Raw genomic sequence first — 19582 nt, 5'->3', positions numbered from 1 at the left:
CAAAAAACCTGTCTACCTAATTTTGCATAGGGCACCGTATCAGATCAATGCGGTGCTAACTCCATCATGATTATTTGAAAGCAAGATGATCACACCTACTCTCCAGCCTCCAGCTAATGAATAATTATGAAGTGGAAAATGTTTTTATGAGTGCAGATAACGCAAGTGAACGAGCTCAGATAGAAGGACATCATTGATATAGCAACGTTTGTATATATTAATATATATAGTGGGCAAGGAAATGGAGTAGGAACTATTGCTTCAAACGAAATGGTAAAGATTCTCAAACTGTTTTTATTATATATTTCATATTGTAATTTATTATATTAAAAATACGTATTTGCTTAAATAATTTTTCTCGACCTATTATACCTAAATATTTTAACTAAGAGGAATAAAGAATTTAGATAAAAAAACTTATGTGAAACGTCTTTCACAGTTCGTTATATATTGACTATTTTCAGTTTCCAACAATTCTTTTGGAAAAATGAAAAAGTGTTTTTTTTGTATCATCAGTATCACAGGTAATTTTATAAATTATTTGTTTTTGCTTTTAGCGCTGTCCCTACCCAAATGGTGTATATGGCACTGCAAAGGCTAACACGGTGTTACTCGAACATTAATTGTACTAGGCAAGTCCTGCGCTCCTGATTCTTGGATATAGAGTGGAATATATTTGATAGGATACAGATCGTGTAAGTGAAGGAGCTCAAGGTAAATGATATCACTGCTACATGGGAAGGGAAATGGAGCAGGAATAGTAGCAATGGTTGTGCACTCGTAGCTGCAAATCCGTGCACGTACAGTTATGTACATAATAAGTCACAGTATTGTGTAAAAATATATGAACATATACAATTATATATGTCTCAACAGGTGAAATGTCTTTTTGTACGAAGGGAATATAGAAGTTTGGGGATTTACAAGTCTTACGACCGGTCCTTGTTTAATTTGAGTGATCACTTTACACTTGTGTAACATTTACTATTCTGCCCATCATTGAACATCCATATTGCCTGGATTTTTAAATATGACAAACGGAACAGATAGTTAGAAATATGATTTCATTTATTGAAACACGTGTCTCAGTAGATTTTAAACAAACGTGGTATTTACTAAGTAAAACTTAAATTAAAAACTGAAATATGTATTGTGTTCTTATCTCTATTACGTTCCGCCTTTACTTTTTATCTGTATAATTAAATTTGATGGATTTCCAATTCAGATTTAACAAACCTACTCGTATATGTAAATTTAACAAAATAATGATCATTTTTATCATATTTTCTCCCTATATAGTCACCCACACAATGATTTCTGCGTAAATTTGTTCGCAGATTACTTTGTTAATTTTTTGCCAGATTTACATAACATATGTACATGCTGCTATATCGTCGCTGGCATCCAATATTGCGAATTGATAAAAATAAAAATAAAACATTAATTTGATTGAAGCTAAAATTAGCGATTTTTTAAAAACTGAATCTAAATTGCAATGATAAACCAAATTCTATACAAAAACTCCTAAAATATTAGGTAATATTTTGAGTTTATAGGAAAAATTATTGGAAAACTATACGAATGTGTAAAAGGAGGTATATATAGTATGCAGAGGCGTGAATTCTATATAGGCAGAAAAGCAGTGCCTTCCCTGTTTTACTCGCGTTCCATATAAAAAAAACACGACCAGTGCCTACTATGCCTTATCTTTACACAACTCTACTGCCTACCCAGATTAAAAACTCTGTGCATGCTACTGATAGTTATATATGTATTACATATATTTAAAAAAAATCAACATAATAATGTGGTTTAAAAAACATATAAACTTAAAAGTATCATCGTAAAACATTTTTATTTCAGCTTAAGAATACCAGATGCTATCAACGAATATTATACTATAGGTACTGTAGTCGACGCCAAGGTCAGAATAGCGTGTTTTTTTTGTAATACGTAATTGAAAACATAAGTACAAAAACCACACATGTCACAAAACCCGTACTTACAGGATTTAGTAAAAAACGAATATCTTTGCTAACGCAACATATTTATACATACTACTGACCCTTATCCGATCCCAATGGCGCATTGGGCACTGCATCAAATTTATGCAATATTAATTTGATAATTTGTTATATGAAGGCAAGGTGATTAGTCCTGCGCTTTCGGTACCAGTCCAGGGTAATATTAAATAAATAAAAGAATGAAAATATAATACCCACATTTCTCTTAACCGCCAAGGAATCCAGCTTGGGACCTCCAGTATGGTATCCAAATGTGTTGGGCACTACACTATCGAGCCAGGACATAAGAGTATACATGGCAGAACATATTTTTCACACCCGATTTGAGGCACATATTATTTTTGTTTATATTTCCTTTCTAAAGCAGTGTGTTATCATAGACAAGGAATCCATAAATGAAGGAAAGAAAAAATATTAAAAAAATGGATTTTTTGTTTTTGATTTATTAATTATTATAATATGACATGGACTCATAATTTACCGGGTTGGACTGGAAAATCACGTTGAAATAATTATCCCTAATTCAAATATTTATATGAAAGTTGGTAAAAAGAAGCAGAGGAAGACCTATAAAAACTTGTATACTTATATACTTAGTCTTATAGTACGAATGTTCCACAAAATCTCGTACTTTTTTTGGTTTGTGCGTTCTGCTAAAATGCGCCGGGTTGATCCCGGAAAATTGAGTGCCATATTGAGTACTTTGGGCACACATTCTAATCATGTGTGTAATATTATTACTATGATACATAGTAGGTATTCGCCTAAACGTGTGTCGTCTTTTCACCAACCATTTCATGTAAACGAATAATTTATGTAAAGTATAATTGTTAAGTAAAATGGCCGCAGTTGGTTTGCATAATAATTTATTTATAGAACAAAAGATGCCATTAAGAGCGAGCTCTCCACACAAACTATTCGCACGAATATGAACACGGCTTTTTTTACAAACAAATTGTACCTTGAACACATTGCAAACAAATTGCTAAATCTCACTGGTCGTTTCGTTGAATAGTTCTTTGTGATGTTTTTTTAACTGTAAGCTTACGACGGCCAATAACAATTTTCCAACTTCCAAATCTTTGTTGAGATTACTGGTATTCTTTTTCTTCTAACCCGTATCTAGCGTGTAGGTATCAAAACGGCACATGAAGCGAGGTTATCATCAGTCCTGCGATTCAGGTACCAGACCAGGGTGACATTAAATAAATATTACAGTGAATAATGACATATATTCATTTAGACTCCCCCTGGAAATCGAATCCAGACCACCAGAACGGATGGGATGGTAAAATAATATTATAAATAAATAAGTCTTTTTTAGTGAGATTATAGTATAATTAATGTAAATCAAGCAGCTAACAAACATCAAAACTATAACATTATATAAAATGTATATGTAAATATATATTTACAATCAGGAAGAACAATACACAAACATACCTATTTTTTTCTAAATGCACACATAGTTTTTAAAAGGACTCTAAACAATATTTTAAAAAATTAGGTATCTTTTCGAATGTCATGAATGAATTACGAATGTTATTATACTTTTTTTATTATATATTATAAACATTTACCAAATATATGAATATAGTTTTTTTGTGAATAGATTTACTGATTGTTAAAAAATGTATTCGACCGCGAATTTAATGGACATTGTATTGTAAATATTGTAATTATGATAAAAAATAATATACTGCTTATTAAGTAAAACTATGGATTGTTCAAATTACCCATTAAAAAAACTTCTTATGGCGATAATAACGTACGTCTTAAAGTGTTTATAGTAAATTATTAGGTAAAATCGTGATATAAATATTTTATAACATTTAAATTACAATAATTATAAGGATATAATTCTTTTGAGAAACGAGACATTTAGAATTTAATAATATTTTTTCTTCTTTTCGTGTCAACTTACTCTCTCTCTGGAACCGAAATGATTTTTACGAGTATAAATATATCTTGCGTCTAATTTTTGTTATATTTTTATTTATATGGAACATATAGAAGCGTCATCAACATGTACTACAGCTGTGTGAAGTTAGCTGGAACAATAATTATTAAGGTGAAGATATTTATTTATATTTCAACATAATAAATGTAAAATGTAAATATGGCACAGGTAATGTCAATAAAGCTTAGAAAAGATATAATAATTTAAAAGCATAGATATTTGATTTGATTACGAGTTATACTTTCAGTAAGTTCATATTTTCTTGTGAATAGCTATTTATTTTTAAGAATTTATGTACATGCTACGATTATAAGATGTAGATTACGAAAAATATCAATTATTTGACAATTTTACTTAAAATAAAATAAATAAATAAACACTTTGTATTTTTTTGGTACTAAAAAATAAGTTATAAATTTAATAACAAAGTGTTTTTATTAATTTGAATGAAAATATTAATAAGTAATTTTTACAAATTGAGTCGAAAAATTAAGTGATATAAATTATTTACGATCATTTTGATGCAGACTTATGATATATTTTTCCACTAGAATAAAATACACATAGTACCACCGTAACTCTGTCCTATTTATGTTATTCTGAATAGTACTGCGCCTGAAATTGTACCTTGCAGTAGTGTTATAATATGACTTTAACAGGTGTTAACAGACTTTAGAGCGACTTCAGAAAAAGCAGTTGGGAAAATAGAATTTTTGCGTGTAATATTACTGTGCAGTTTTTAATGTGTCTTGTCGTACGTGTTCTTGTGTTGGTATCCGGTGACATAGCCGGAACTGTCGGGGAGGTCCTTCCTTCCCGCAATCCCCTTTCCTTTCCCGGTCTCATCAAACCTCTGCTTACTGGAGCCAGTGTACTTGCTGGTATCTGTCAGTCTTTCTACAGAGGCTGGTGACTTCACCACCTGAATGAATAAATAAATCATATCATTATAAAAAATACTTTTAATGTTTTTTGCGACATCTTTATACATATACTAATATTTTTAAGCAGTAGATGTACTAGTCTTATGACTGCATATAGCCATTTAGAAAGTTGGCAGGTACGAGTATATTCGTAAAGTTGTATTTAAAATTATTATATACTTATAGGTATATATGTACGGTACACCCCCTACCCGCGTTATGGGAGAGAACGTTATAGGGAGTGTATGTTTTTTTAATTGAATTTTATTTTTAAAATGAATCATTTCAGTGATTTCCGCAAGTTAAAATGTAAAAGTACCTACAGTTTAAAATATTAACCCCTATAATGTTCCCTTCGATAACGCGGTAGTTTACTGTAATTCATTACCACTTTAAAGATTTTTTTTTAAATATCGTTACACTACATTAAAAAAAACGACAAAAAAATATTCTCTTGCAGCGTTCTGACTGACCCAGTCAACTAATAATGTAAAAAAGTGAGATGGTTGTAAAATTATAACGTAGGTTCAATAATCAGAGATCATAATATGCCTACGCACTGTTTTCATCTAATCCTATTATTATGATTGATCTCACCTTTGCCATAATTGAAAAATGCATATTACAAATAATGATCAAATGAATTGCGAATCCAATTTAAAAACGTGGTGCTATAAAAAGTTGAGCTTTTATTAGCAATGAAAGATAATCAAGATTTAAAATCAAAGAAATAATCCGTATTGAAACTTCCAATTACTATTTTTACGTTTCTATTGATTACAAGACAATAGATAGTTTATGTCTATTTATGTACTATCATTCTATTGTGCTCTTTGGCTGTTTTTTTTGTTTATATTTTAATCAAGTATACTATTTTACTACTCAGAAATGGCGTATGTTTTATGTATAACTCATAGGGTGTGCCTTGCAACGGGAGTGTTAATAAGTAATAAAAAACCACTTAACAAGAAAACGTTGAAAAAGTGGACACAAATATGTGTTATTCATTAAAAATGAAATAATCAAAAGCACACAAGAGACATATTTTTGCAATTAAGACATTTCGGCCCGAGGTTAAGCTTTGCGTCTCGTCGCGTCGGCGTCAAAGGAAAGCGTCTCATAGGCGTCGTTTTTGGCAGAATTAATACCACCAACATATATCTCCATAAAATTCTGTCGCGTACTCACTTCGAAAAACGTCTGCATAGTGATAATAACGCACTCAGTAATATTTTCTAAATAATCAATAAATAATAAAATAAAAAAAATACGTATGTACTACATTCTTCATTCATGTTTCATACGGTATTGTTTTGGGTTTCATATGGTATTAGTGAAGAATAATGTAATAATGGGCAGTTCGTTTAATTTTATTTTTATTTTTCTGAAAGATACTGCGGTAAAATACTGCGAACAACAAAAATATTAGATTGGAGATGCGATTTTTTTGTTGACCCGCGTGGGAATCGACTTATAGTATACTTATAACACGATATATTTGAAGTAGGTAATATGTATTAACACACTAAGGACGGGAAAGGTATTTCTACCCATTCGGTCGTTTGATGCTTAAGGACGGGAGGGGTATTTTTACCTCCTGCGCCAGCCTCATTTCAAAGTCAGAAAAAAGGAATTATTTAATGTTTTTATATTAATATTATGCACCCATCTCTTTCTTAAGGTCTTAACTATATTTACACAATTATCGATTCCACAGGCATTAAAAATACCTGTCCTTCATAATTATAACATAACGACGGTAATAGATATTTAAAAAAAAAATAGTATTCACCCCTAATCCATGGTGTCCCGGGGCGCCGCAGTTGGTCATTTTAGTTTTGATCTCCTCAACCTCAACTTTCTTGTTCTTAGCGAGATCGTCCAAAAACTTTTTGTAGTCCTCCAAACCTACTTTGAGAGATTTTAACTTCTTGAAATAAATCCCGGTGTCTGTTGTCGTAATCTTCTTCCCGTCTATAACTTTGGCTTGCTTCATCCACTTGTCGCTTTGGGAGAGTGTTATCATTTTCCCATCCGATTTCAGATCACCGAACTTGGAGAATGCCTTGAAGCTGTCCTTAAAGCTGCACCCGGTGGCTGGAGTCGGAGATGGACAAGCATCTCCATTAGTCGAGTCTCCGTTGTTTGTTTCCAACTTCAAGTCGGAAAGCTCCTTCACTGGGGTATCTTCAGCCATTTTGAACAATTAACTTTTCCTAAAACAAATAATTGTAATAAATTATTTTAGTCAGTGGTCAAGTTACAATGGGAAGTGAAATAGAATTTTAATAAAACGCAAACGAAGGAATCAGCGGAGGGAAATATTTATTCGAAATCAACCATTGCAAATTCGTTCGACTTAACTATAAATGAACCACAATACCTGACCTATAAATAAGGTATTTTTACTTATGTCATTCCGTTTATTTTTGTTAGCTTCCTTAGTGCAGTGGTTAGGGCATTAGCCATTAGGAATCCAAGGTTCGATTTCCAGGGCGGTCAAAATAAATATATGTGATTTTTCATTCTAATATTTATTTGATAACACCCGGGACTGTTCCTGAAGATCGGGACTGATCACCTTGCTTTTATGTAGTTAACGATCACGATAACACGACTTAGTGCCCTATGCACAATTATATTCGGATAAGGATTAGAAGAAGACGACTTTCACTATATTGTATCGGTGATTATATTTTGTAATTAATACATATTTTTAATTGAAACTATCAGTTAGTTATATAATATTATATCAACTTTTAGTTTAATTTGAAAAGAAATACTTATTTAACTTTTTCAGTTGATTTAAAAAACACCTTCTCGTATTACTTATGTTGTACCTATATTCATGTGGGTGCAAGGGAGGTCGTAAATGTTTTAACACTTTGTATACAGACGTTGCATATGTACTCGAATCAACTCTAATGGAGTTAGGCATTACAACCTTTTGGTTCTGTATTTTATTATAACTTAAACATGGAACTACAGATCTTATAAATAAATAAATCGTGTTTTAGCAATAAAAGACATGTAAAAGTTATTGATCAGAGTCCCTCTGCTAACAAGCAACACACAAAATAGTCAATAATATTGCATTTACTTTTACTGATGCATTTTGCTGATGCATTCAAACTGGTTTCATTGATTTAACAACTTTCTTAAGGCTAAGTTGAAGAGCGCTAAAAGGCTATGCTCGACGTTGTCCATAAACAGCTTAAAAATGTCGTTTTGCCTTGTTATGTTCTGCACGAATCCCAATAAAAATTTCCCAAGATAGACAAAATGACTACTGAAATGTTGGCAATTTGAAAGTTATAACTAGTTATCTGCAACATGAAGGATGCTATTAATCCGTTGGAGAAAATATAAATAAATTATTGTTTTAATTCACCTATGAAAGATTTTAAGAATGGTACTCGTATTATGTATAAAATACTATATGAATATCAGCTGAAAAAATTTAGAAAGGTCTCAATAATAAATTATTGTTGTTTGTCATTTTTTCATGATATGTATTATTAGATAGATAGGTTTACCCTGATATATAACAAATATATATCAGGGTAAAAGGAAAAACAAGTCTACTGTTATACTTTTTACTTACTACTAATTATTAAATATTTTATTTTTAATTTCAAATCTTTCGAACCCTCAAAAATACGACGAGGCTTTACGATTTGGCTGCCATACGTCCTGTTTATGGAGTTTGTCGTAGGTTCTTGGTTTATCGATCTGTAAGTGGAATAATATTAGAGCTCAAAACCACGAAAATGTTGCCCATGTATTTCTGTTTTGTGTTATTAAAAATATGTATTTGTATAAAAAAATTAGTGACCAGTTTTAGGTAATCTGATTATATTAATCTAGCATCTTAATAATTTAAAAAATATTTGTTTAATAATCACATGTTATTTATATTGAACGTGCGATAGCGTAATAAAGTTTGAATGACTACTCCTTTCTTCGGCCTTAATGTCCAATCGGGTAGCGGTATTAATGGCAGCCTTTTATATAATAATGAAAATTAATAATTATAACAAAGATTAAGATAAATTTCGATTAAGGTTTTTATCGTCAGCCTAAACATTAAGCAAATGGCCTTGATTTCTTATTGAACAAAAATACACTTGTTTTGGGTTTGTGTTTTAGATAGTACACAGGTTTTTTTCTTGAATTTTTTCGCAGATATTTTGTGGCACATTTTATAAACTTTATACAATAAAACTACTTTGTTTTCAACCACTTTTTATTGGTACTTTTCACCAACTGGTTTCGACAGAAACCTCGTCATCATCAGGGTTAAACGTGTACTTGTTAAACCTTGATGATGACAAGGTTTTTATCGAAACCGGTTGAAGAAAAGTAGTAATAAAAAGTGGTTAAAAACAAAAAACTTATTTTATAAATTACGTTGAAAATACGGTTCAAGTTTAAAGTTTAAATACGGTTCAAACGATACCAGTACGTGATGTAAGCATACTAAAATAAATCAATTAACCGAATCGAAGATCAAGTTCAGAAACAAAATAGTCAGAGGGATATCATATCAATTATTCCTGATTCCCGCCTTCCGTCTCCTATTGATATAATTAGGCCCGCTTAGGTACCTAGTTTCTACTGTAATAAGTACACCCCTGTTGGTTTGTTCACCAAGACACATTTATATAAGTTGATATATTCTGAAAACCACACCCTCCCATTTATACACCACCGACACGCAACTGGAACTAGGTTGTCTGAAGCTGACTCTGGCGTTATATGATTATACACACGATGTAGGTGTTGGTATACAGTGATTGTCCTCCTATGTCCACGTTTATGGACTGAAATATAGGTCACCGATTTTTCCTAAAACGAAACAATAAGTTTCACCCCGTTTCTTTTTCAGCATTTATCATGGAGGCGCGACTCTATTTTCATTATTGGAAATGTAAAATAATGGAAGCGCTCCCATATTTATATTAAAAACTTTATCATTATCATTTTGATTATATTAAATATACCTGTATAACTAAAGTGACCATACGTCCCGTTTTTAGATAGCCTGTCCCGATATAAAACAACATATTTTTTTCATATTTAAATTATTTATTCCTCTTATTTTCTTTATAAACGTTCCTTTTTTATTAATACATAAAAACCATGAAAAAATACGTGTTTTCTTGAACATACAAACATAAAGGCAAAAGTTAATGGTCAGTTAGTGTATAACTGCCCAAGTTCGTTAGTGTTTTCCTTATTCGGCTAATATTCGCGAGGTCCAGGGTTCGATTCTTGCCAGGGTCACCATTAATAATAATGGTGTGTCAATAATTCATGAATATTGTGAACCGGTATTCTTATTATAATTTGTATAATATTTTCATTTTTTGTAACATCGGTTAACGTAACTCAGACCCGAAATGTAAGACTGATCACCTTGTCCTCGCGTAATTTAGAAACACGTCAACGATGTTTTATCATCTGATCGGTGCCCTATGCACGAGAGTTCTACTAAGAGAAAAATATTGTACATATCTATGTAATTGATACGTGATGGAACGCACCAGTAATACTTTCAATGGTTTGTGACATTAATAATAAAATTACTCGTATATTTAGTAGAATAAAGTGAATGACTGAAAATTTGGCTAGGATCCAAGTTTATCTAATTTTACGTGTTTGATGACATTCTTATTAAATTAGTACCTACGTGGTGGTTGACAAAAATACATGTCATATTCGTTTAGGTAGGTGCATCAACTCATAACATGTGTTTTTATTTTTATGTAGATTGTTCATAACTTCTCGGCCGGTTGGTTAAGATTAAAGTTTACTATATAGATTGCTCTATTAATTTTGGAACTAAACTTTACTGCTAAATTTTAATTTCTGATATTTTTTGCTGTTTTTGTTTTCATTTTGGAAATAGACCTAGGCCAATTTGTCCCTTTTAAGTCATAATTTTTAATATTAATGAAAAAGTTGATATTGTGTTTCAAACACCTGATAATCTCAATGTTGAAAGTGGACTGGTTCCCTTCTGCATAACACCAAGCATTCGCAATCGGGACCGTCGTGTTGAAGTGGGGCATGCAGGGAAAAGAAGAGGGGAGCGGCCAACGATCGTGAGATCCTATGGCGATAACCAATGGCGAGGCAGGAAATATTTTCAGTTTTTAAACAGAAAATTATAAATGAAAATTAAATTTTTTGTACATTTATAGTGTCATCGTAGCAGTCATAAAAATTCGCTTCAAATATTCAAAACATTTAAAACGTCATCCAAAGACCCTGTTATTAATTTTGTTAAAATTTAAATATTTGACGAAATGTTGATGAAATAATATGTATGTACGAGAATATGTATACACAGACATACACACACATACACACATACACACAGAAAAAAAAAAAAAAAAAAAAAAAAAAAAAAAAAATATATATATATATATATATATATATATATATATACATATATATATACATATATATATATATATATATATATATATATATATATATATATATATATATATATATATATATATATATATATATATATATATATATATATATATATATATATATATATATATATATATATATATATATATATATATATATATATATATATATATATATATATATATATATATATATATATATATATATATATATATATATATATATATATATATATATATATTTATATATATATATATATATATATATATAAATAAACATATACTGAACCTGCAAATTAATAATCTTTAATCTGTTAGATATTTATGCATCAATAGTAAGTTTTTTTTTATAAATAACGAATTTATTATTATTTTAGTGTATTATGAACCTATTTTTTACTTTATATTCTAGCTCTATACGAGAGTGTGATCACCGTGCTAAAATAAATGACGTAATCTTTGTTTATATACCTATCGGTTACCTCAACATTTTAACACTAAGCGATATGTGTACGTACAGTGCCTCCTTTCAACAGGTAACACATACCATACATTCATACAAATCTACATAGCCGCTGTCCACAGACATAACATCAAAAGCAGGTTTATAAGTATCGTACAATGTTCATTTTTATGATCTTGCTATGGTAAATATCATAATTTATAGGTATGAAATATACTGAATATATTTTTAAATGGCTCGTCATGGCCTTCGATTCTCGCTGATATACATTTTTTTTTCTCTCTGACGATTTTTTAAAAACTAATTTGAATAAAAATATCGGGACTTATTTTATTATTCTTTTAAATCTCACAAATTCAATTTAATTACGACCCTTTTCTTTTTATTTTATAAAGCGTGAGTGCCTACATAAGCTGAAAAGTTCTTAAATTTATTTATATTAATTTTCAATGTAATTGTGCTCTAAATAGATAAATGATTAGTAAATATTATTTTAATAATGTAAGTTTAAAAGTTATCTAGCTAAAGGAATATTAATGATAATATTTAATTTACTCCTGTTTTATATTAAAGTATTTATATAATTCATATTAGATATCCCGAGCTTCTTCTTGGATACTTGAAATGACAAGTATTAAATTATGCCGACAGCTGATTATTAGGTTATTACATGCAAAGCTACTATTATCATTTTATGCTCATATCGTGGTTACTATAGTAGTTGGATGTTCAAAAAATGTTACTTGTTTTCTCTTACAAAAACTAATGCATACATAAACAACATGAATATTTTAAATACATATATATGTTATCGTCATGGTTGAAATGATTAGAAGAGTAACGCCAATTAGACTATACGTAATATATAAATGTATTTTCTCTTTTGGGCGGCACTAACACTTGTGTGAAAGTTGTGATGAATACGGATAATAGTTTAAATTCGGTGTAATTATTTTTGTAATGGATGTTGGTAACTACGTCTGCTACTATCCCATAATAATAACATAGACGAACATTGGCATTCACAGACACAAGCACTGAATATGAGATAGGTAATACTTATATTTGGCCAGGTGAAAATCTTTAGGTAGGTTTACTAACAATCATAATAATAATAATTATAATGTCGGAGATACAACAAAGGTTCAGTGAGATACAATGAGATGAGAGAATTTTTTCCATACCTTTGACACGAAAATATTTTTTTAAATGTCGAGATATATACGATATATAAATTTGTACATAAATTAACGATTTGAGGCTTACGATATATTTTTATTATTTGAGAATAGTTACATCAATCTTGAATGACTGTCATTCACATAAATGAGTGAAATACCTACTATTATAACATAAAATGCAAAATCATCAATTTCCAAAACATATATTTTGATTTTATAATTGAAATTTTAACACTTTTACATTATTTGGATAATATTTATTATTATTACTAGTATTTGTTTCTATGTAAGTTTTTTTAATCGGGTAATTTCGTCGTATTTTTTAGAAAAATAACACATATATTTTTCTTCAAACCTTCTTCTTTATTTTTTTTACTATCCCTAACCGATAGTGCACATGGAATGCACCAGATAATGTTCTTTTGCCTTAATTCTGGTTTCTCAAACCATCCAATCATAATGTTTTTTTATTATTTATATTTTACAAATGAATAAAAACAATCTACAAAAACGCTAATATTCTAGTATACTCAAGTAACTACATATGGTATAACTATACTATCTATGTTTAAAGAAACGAAATCGAAAGATGTTCTGAAACTATTCATATTCTAAATCTTAACGTCGTAAAAGAGAATATTGTTAGCTGAATGATGTAAAAGTATTCGCTGAAATAAAAATGATAGAAATATAACGATGATCTCATGGCACACCGGAGATTGAAAATCGTGCTGCCGCTAGCTAAATACTAAACACGTTCCCGAACAGCGCCAGCGTTATTTACCATTGTGCCTATGTGTCTGCCGGTTAGTTTTTATATCATTTAGTGCGTTTCTTGTATCGTGCGGATTCGATGCGGATCGCGATATTTCGCATAACAATTTATTGTGATGCAGACTGATAGCAAGAGGGCGTATTACCGTTTGCGCGGTCAATAGGAGGCAGTATTACCTTAGTACATTTAGTAATATTAACATCAAAAACCTTATTGAATTTACGGAACTTTTCTATAATTTTGCTAAGACTGCTGCTGTGTTCCCGACACCAGTATTTTAAGGCTCCTCTACTGTTCATTGGTAAAAAGCAGGGTTGAGATTTCGGATCAGTGGTTCTAATATTTTTTTTTTTACTACTATAACTGATACCTTCATGTAATTAACGATCGATGTGATGCAGTGTCATCTACATATCATTTTCAATGAAAGTAAGGTTAAATTAATTTCCTCTTTTTCATTAGCCCTATCCGCAACTGAATGATGCATATGTGCACCGCACCAGTTCTATGGTATGTGGTTTTAATTTGATCACTAATTATATGAGCCAGGGTGATCAGTCCCGCTCTTTAGATTCTTGGAGTTGAATATATTAATTAGGATACATATGAAGTTAATGAAGGAGCTCAGGTTAAACGACACTACTGCTATATGGGAAAACAGAAAAGAATTAATGGCCAGTGGGTAGTGAAAAGTGCCCTCGGACAGTCAAGTTAAAATTGCGTAAATTAAATTCACACCCAATGAGCCATAGAAAATAGCTCTAGATTAACCAGTGCGGTATCATCACAATGATCATAATTTACTTGAATAATGCAGCAGTGTTAAGCTCCAGAAAAATATTATGGTAATATATTATTAATGTCATTTTAAGTTGACGCGTCCGGGGATCGACCCCGAGAGCGCATACAATATAACTTACATCCACACAACCGAGGCGGTTATTCATTTACTGAGGTCATAAGTCATTTAGGAGTACATAAAAAAGAGGCGTGAAAATAGTGAGTTTGGGTTTATTTTAACTTGTTATTTAATAGTTTACATAGTTAACGCGCCTAGAAATTATATTGTGTTTGTTCATACAGTGTTATTATCTCACCGCTATTTATATCAATGACACGCCTTTTCGTTATTTTAATATCAGTTAAAAAATAATGATTAGGGATTTTTTTATAATTCTGACTAATAAATGAGTGAGTATTTTTTATAAAGATTGGGAAATCAGTCATAGTTACCATGCTTTTATTGTATCTCATTCTATTAATTTTTTATTCCAATTGTGAAAGGTTATTGACAATTACTATTTAAAACTTCACAACAATTATATTTAAATCGCCTCGAAAACAATCAATCCACGATCGCATAATCAAAGAGCACAAATTTCTACACGAGTTCCCATACATCATCGGTATAAATATAAAGTCGCTAGTATATTGCGTGAGAGATTAGTTTAGCACATGCTATTAAGTACAGAATATGGTACATATGTACGTACGTCAACTTATCTATAGAAAATCGCTTATTTAGTTTTGTGCGTAATAAAAACCACCGCTTTCACAAAATTTCCAACAAGAAAACTTATTTCATTATGTACTTTTATTGCTAGTATACATGCAAATTCCGCACCTCGTTAATGTATGTAATTATTCTGATTTACTTTATAAAACGCATGTGCAAAATAAGTTTTAGATATTTTTTTAACTTTAAAAGAAGACAAAAATAAACTACCATATATACACCGTGCAATATATACGATTTATAAATAATACTATCGTTAGTATGCGATACTCGTTCCTGTCTCGATTTCCTGTAATTAATATACAACAATCAAAACAGAACTTCTCGATTAATTATTTAATATTGTATTTGAATATTAAGTGAAATTAATAGCGTGACAATGTGGTCGATACAGGTGCAACATTGATACTATGTTAACACATATGTAAGTGTTAATATGCTATAAACACATACACGGGTACTACTCATCTTCATGTACGTATATTGCCGTAATAATTATCATTCGAATTGAATGTTTACTTTGAGAATTATTGTAGATATTGGTAAACAGTTTATTTTCGTTACTTTATGTTTTCAATTTGGATTTTTTTTGCTTAAAAAACTTAGTGACGAAATATACATGCCAATATTTTGGAAAGCAGATTTCAATACCAATTTTTTCTTGTTATTATTGTTATTATAATTATTTTCTATTGTTTAAGCATAACAGCAAGACAATGAAAATTTAGTATTGTACACTGCAAACGGTTTCTTGACAACAATCATTGAAAGACTGAGAAGTATATTGTAAAAGTATTTAACATTTGTTTCTCTTTTACGCACGAACGTCTGCATAGGGATTGATCGAGTGTTGTCTTACACATTTAATGATAAGTTTTCATACAATATGAAGAAAAAAGTAATATAAATCATTTTGTAAACGTGTGAACATAATGAAGGTAAAATATCGAATTATTTCAAATTAATTATAATATTTAAAATAAACTCGTATATATATATTTCGATTACACGGCACCTACATATATATGTCCATACATTGGTATGTACAGAGATATTTTAATAAAACTACCTTCATGTAGATAAATAAAAAATATCTTCTACGAAATATAATAAATACTTATACCAAACTTATTCTGAATGTGTTATTGACAATCTAGAAATTATCGAGATGTTTTTATTTGGGTGTGAGCATCGTAAAAACTATAGTGTGAAATTAAAACGATACCTCAACATTATTAAAATCACAATATTTTGAAGAAAGCAGCCAATTTAAACAGGTTTCTTGGAAAATAAATCGTCTTGTAAAAATCTGTACATTCTAAGTCAAAGAGAAATCATGCGAAAGCTCCGAACAGCTCAAAGGGGAAACGTCCCTTCATCCCCGCGTAGTAGGTACTCACTTCCTTGTTCTTTATCCCTCCAAAAATGCCTTTGTTCGTATAGCGATTCTCACCGAGCACTGCACAAATATAGAAATGACACCACAAAATCAAGACTCACTCTGTTTTAATCTGTTAACTGGCTGGAGCAGAAAAAATACAGATAAAGCTATTGAGATTGCAGAACTAGGAGTGTGTACTCCTGAACGTCCGTTCGCGGCGGGCGTCTATACAACGATGCGTCCCGAGCACTTCTCCACAGTACTAGGTAGGTACTTGTAATGTGACGCGCGACGCTGGGAAAACACGATGGCGTTGCTAGCTTTTCCTCTCGATCTATTCACTTTCCCCGGGCATGAATTACTTTAACTGCCATTACGGACCAAATCCTACATAGGCAATCAATACATAAATAATTATTACGACTCGTCCGGACGTTATCATCATGATAGCGCTATCAGCGCTGTTCTGGTGTATAATATATTTTTAAATCCCTAATCCATTGGCATACTGTTCCAGCGTGTATGTATTGTGTATGGCCACCGAATATTAATTTGCGGCCCCCTCTTTTCATTCTTTGTACGTTTGTATGAGAGTGTATGCTTATATGTGTGGTTGTGTGATAGTATGCTCTCTGAACTGTTTGTGAACATTGAGAATGGTTTTTGTGTAATTCATTGAGTTTGGAGTTTTTGTTAGTATGTGTAGGTACATATATGATATTGCACATTGGATGAGCTAACGCGTTTGCATAATATGTTAGACGTGCGATTATTTTTATATATGAACGCATTCAAATTGTCAGAATATGTCCCACAGTCATTTAGCTACAATAATTTTATTTTTTTACAAACAGCATCTCGGAATTTAATTTCCGTGATCCTGAGTTTGATTATTCATCTATTAAGGGGGTACTCGCGAACACACAATTCAGTAAGCAATCGGCTGTGCGAGAAACCAGACGTGACTCCACGCACATTTTTTTTAAAGAATGTATTTTAATTTTATTAATGGAATTTGATTTTTTTTTAAATACATATGGATGCAAAAATATTTTTATAAATTTTTCCTTACCTTTCAATAACTCTTTTCTTTTCAAAACCGTATTATTTATTTCGAAGAAAAACTTATTTTTTCAATACACGATTTTGTAATTTTGTTTTAAGAAAAAAAAACAATTACGAGGCTTTAAAGAAAATTAAGTTATGGGCTATCGAATAACCTGCTAAGCGCCCTTGAGGTAGTATTTTACGAAAAATTTATCAAAATTAATATTATTATTACTGCTTGATTCCTATTAATATATAAAATGATTAATACATAATTATTAATAATAAATATTTATTGGATCTACCGTGAAAGAGGTTTCGGTTCTCACCCAGATCAACTTGAAAAAAAATCACTAAGATTTTATTTAAAATGATCGTATTATTCTGACATATTTATATTAGAGATTCGTACGTATTACAGTGTCCAAATTACAAAATCGTGGGAGTACGAGTATGCAACCCATTGCTCCTATTCGTACCTATTACATATTATTTTCCCAAACAGCGGTATTGTCCTTCATCCTGAGCGATTCAGCAGATAGGTACCTAGATTACGTAATAGCAGAATCTGTGACGTTAGTATAATTGCCTATAAAAAGGCGCACACCAAAACACCATTTCGCTTTCTAACAGCGCACGTTAATAGCCCTCGTGTTTCAGGTATTTTCTGATTTTCTGCGAAAAAGACCATCTGCTACACGTTCTTTGGATCAATAATATTTTTAATACACCAAAGGGTTTTAATATTTTTTTTTACACTGCAGGGTGGCCCCTAATGTTCAAAAATTTTGCTCTAGGTATCGCATATTTATTGAATATAAAAATGCGATTGCACGAATCGGCCCTAACGCTTCAGTTCTTTTATTTATTAGAAATCACGCCATCGAGCTTCGCAGTGAATCCCCAAATTCGAATGTTTTTGGCAATAACTCTTCAAGAATATATAATTCCATTAATTGATTCAGCAGTCAATTAATAAAGTAATATGTCATTTTTAATTTACATTTTACTTAATAAATACAATATCTTAATATTTATTGTGACTAGTGTTTCGATGTATTTATAATCACTATCAAATATGATAAACTCAACTTCTTTTTTGTGATGTTCACGGGATAATTTGAATAAATTTAGTATTTTTCTGTATCGAAAGAACCCTTTAAACTCATAGGACGATGACTGTTATAAAGAAAAATACCAGAGGGTACCTCCCTCATAGCTCATATCCATGTTATTGTTTATAACAAGACAACAAACCAAAAATCCGTAAAAACTACAGGTAGGACTATTGATGAATCAAATCATTATCTTTGTTTAATTGTGGGTTGACTGTGTTTACAACAAGAGCATTATGGGTAGTAAAGAGTATCACAGGTTAATATAAAAAATATTTTATTATTTATTTACATGTTTAAAAAATACATATGTTGTAAAAAATATTACGCTTAAATTACATTTGCAGATATTAAATACAATAAATTAATTTCATAAATAAATGATTATATGGGATATGTTCACAACATTAAAATTTGCTATCTAATTTTCTACAACATAACTTGTTATACAATACGACAGAGATACATTATATGTCCGCCTCCGTAGTGTAATGGTCAGCACGCTGGGCTACCGTACTGGAGGTCTCGGGTTCGATTCCCAGGGGGGGGGGTCGAATAAATATAAGTGATTTTTCACTCTAATATTTATTCAATATTACCCAGGTACCAATGGTACCAGTCCAGACTGGTACCTGAAGCGGAGGGCTGATCACCTTTCTTTCATGTGTTACAATCAAGATAACACAGCATTTATATGATGCAGTGCCCTATGCACCATTGGGTGCCATTAAGGGTTTAAAAAAATAATCAT

The 19582-nt window shown here is 30.8% G+C and overlaps 1 protein-coding gene across 4 annotated transcripts; it reads right to left on the bottom strand.

Moving 5' to 3' along the window:
* Positions 1 to 4002: 4002 nt before the first annotated feature.
* Positions 4003 to 16906, bottom strand: LOC148313469 (tubulin polymerization-promoting protein homolog). 4 transcript variants are annotated; one of them, XM_088262394.1, is made up of 4 exons: positions 16689 to 16906; positions 6700 to 7123; positions 4743 to 4906; positions 4003 to 4075 (listed from the first exon to the last, which is right to left on the bottom strand). In XM_088262394.1, exons 2-4 carry the CDS (start codon positions 7102 to 7104, stop codon positions 4072 to 4074), a joined length of 573 nt encoding a protein of 190 aa, XP_088118520.1. In that variant the 5' UTR covers positions 7105 to 7123; positions 16689 to 16906; the 3' UTR covers positions 4003 to 4071. The 4 variants fall into 4 exon arrangements, with proteins under 4 accessions (XP_088118520.1, XP_088118528.1, XP_088118505.1 ...); XM_088262402.1 differs by having other exon boundaries at positions 16789 to 16906; XM_088262379.1 differs by having other exon boundaries at positions 4003 to 4906.
* Positions 16907 to 19582: the final 2676 nt, after the last annotated feature.

The sequence above is a fragment of the Brachycentrus maculatus genome, unplaced genomic scaffold (assembly GCF_059751285.1).
Source record: "Brachycentrus maculatus isolate JH-2025_06_01 unplaced genomic scaffold, ASM5975128v1 h1tg000011l, whole genome shotgun sequence".
In the NCBI taxonomy this organism is placed as follows: Eukaryota; Metazoa; Arthropoda; class Insecta; order Trichoptera; family Brachycentridae; genus Brachycentrus; species Brachycentrus maculatus.
This window is presented reverse-complemented; position numbering and strand designations above follow the sequence as displayed.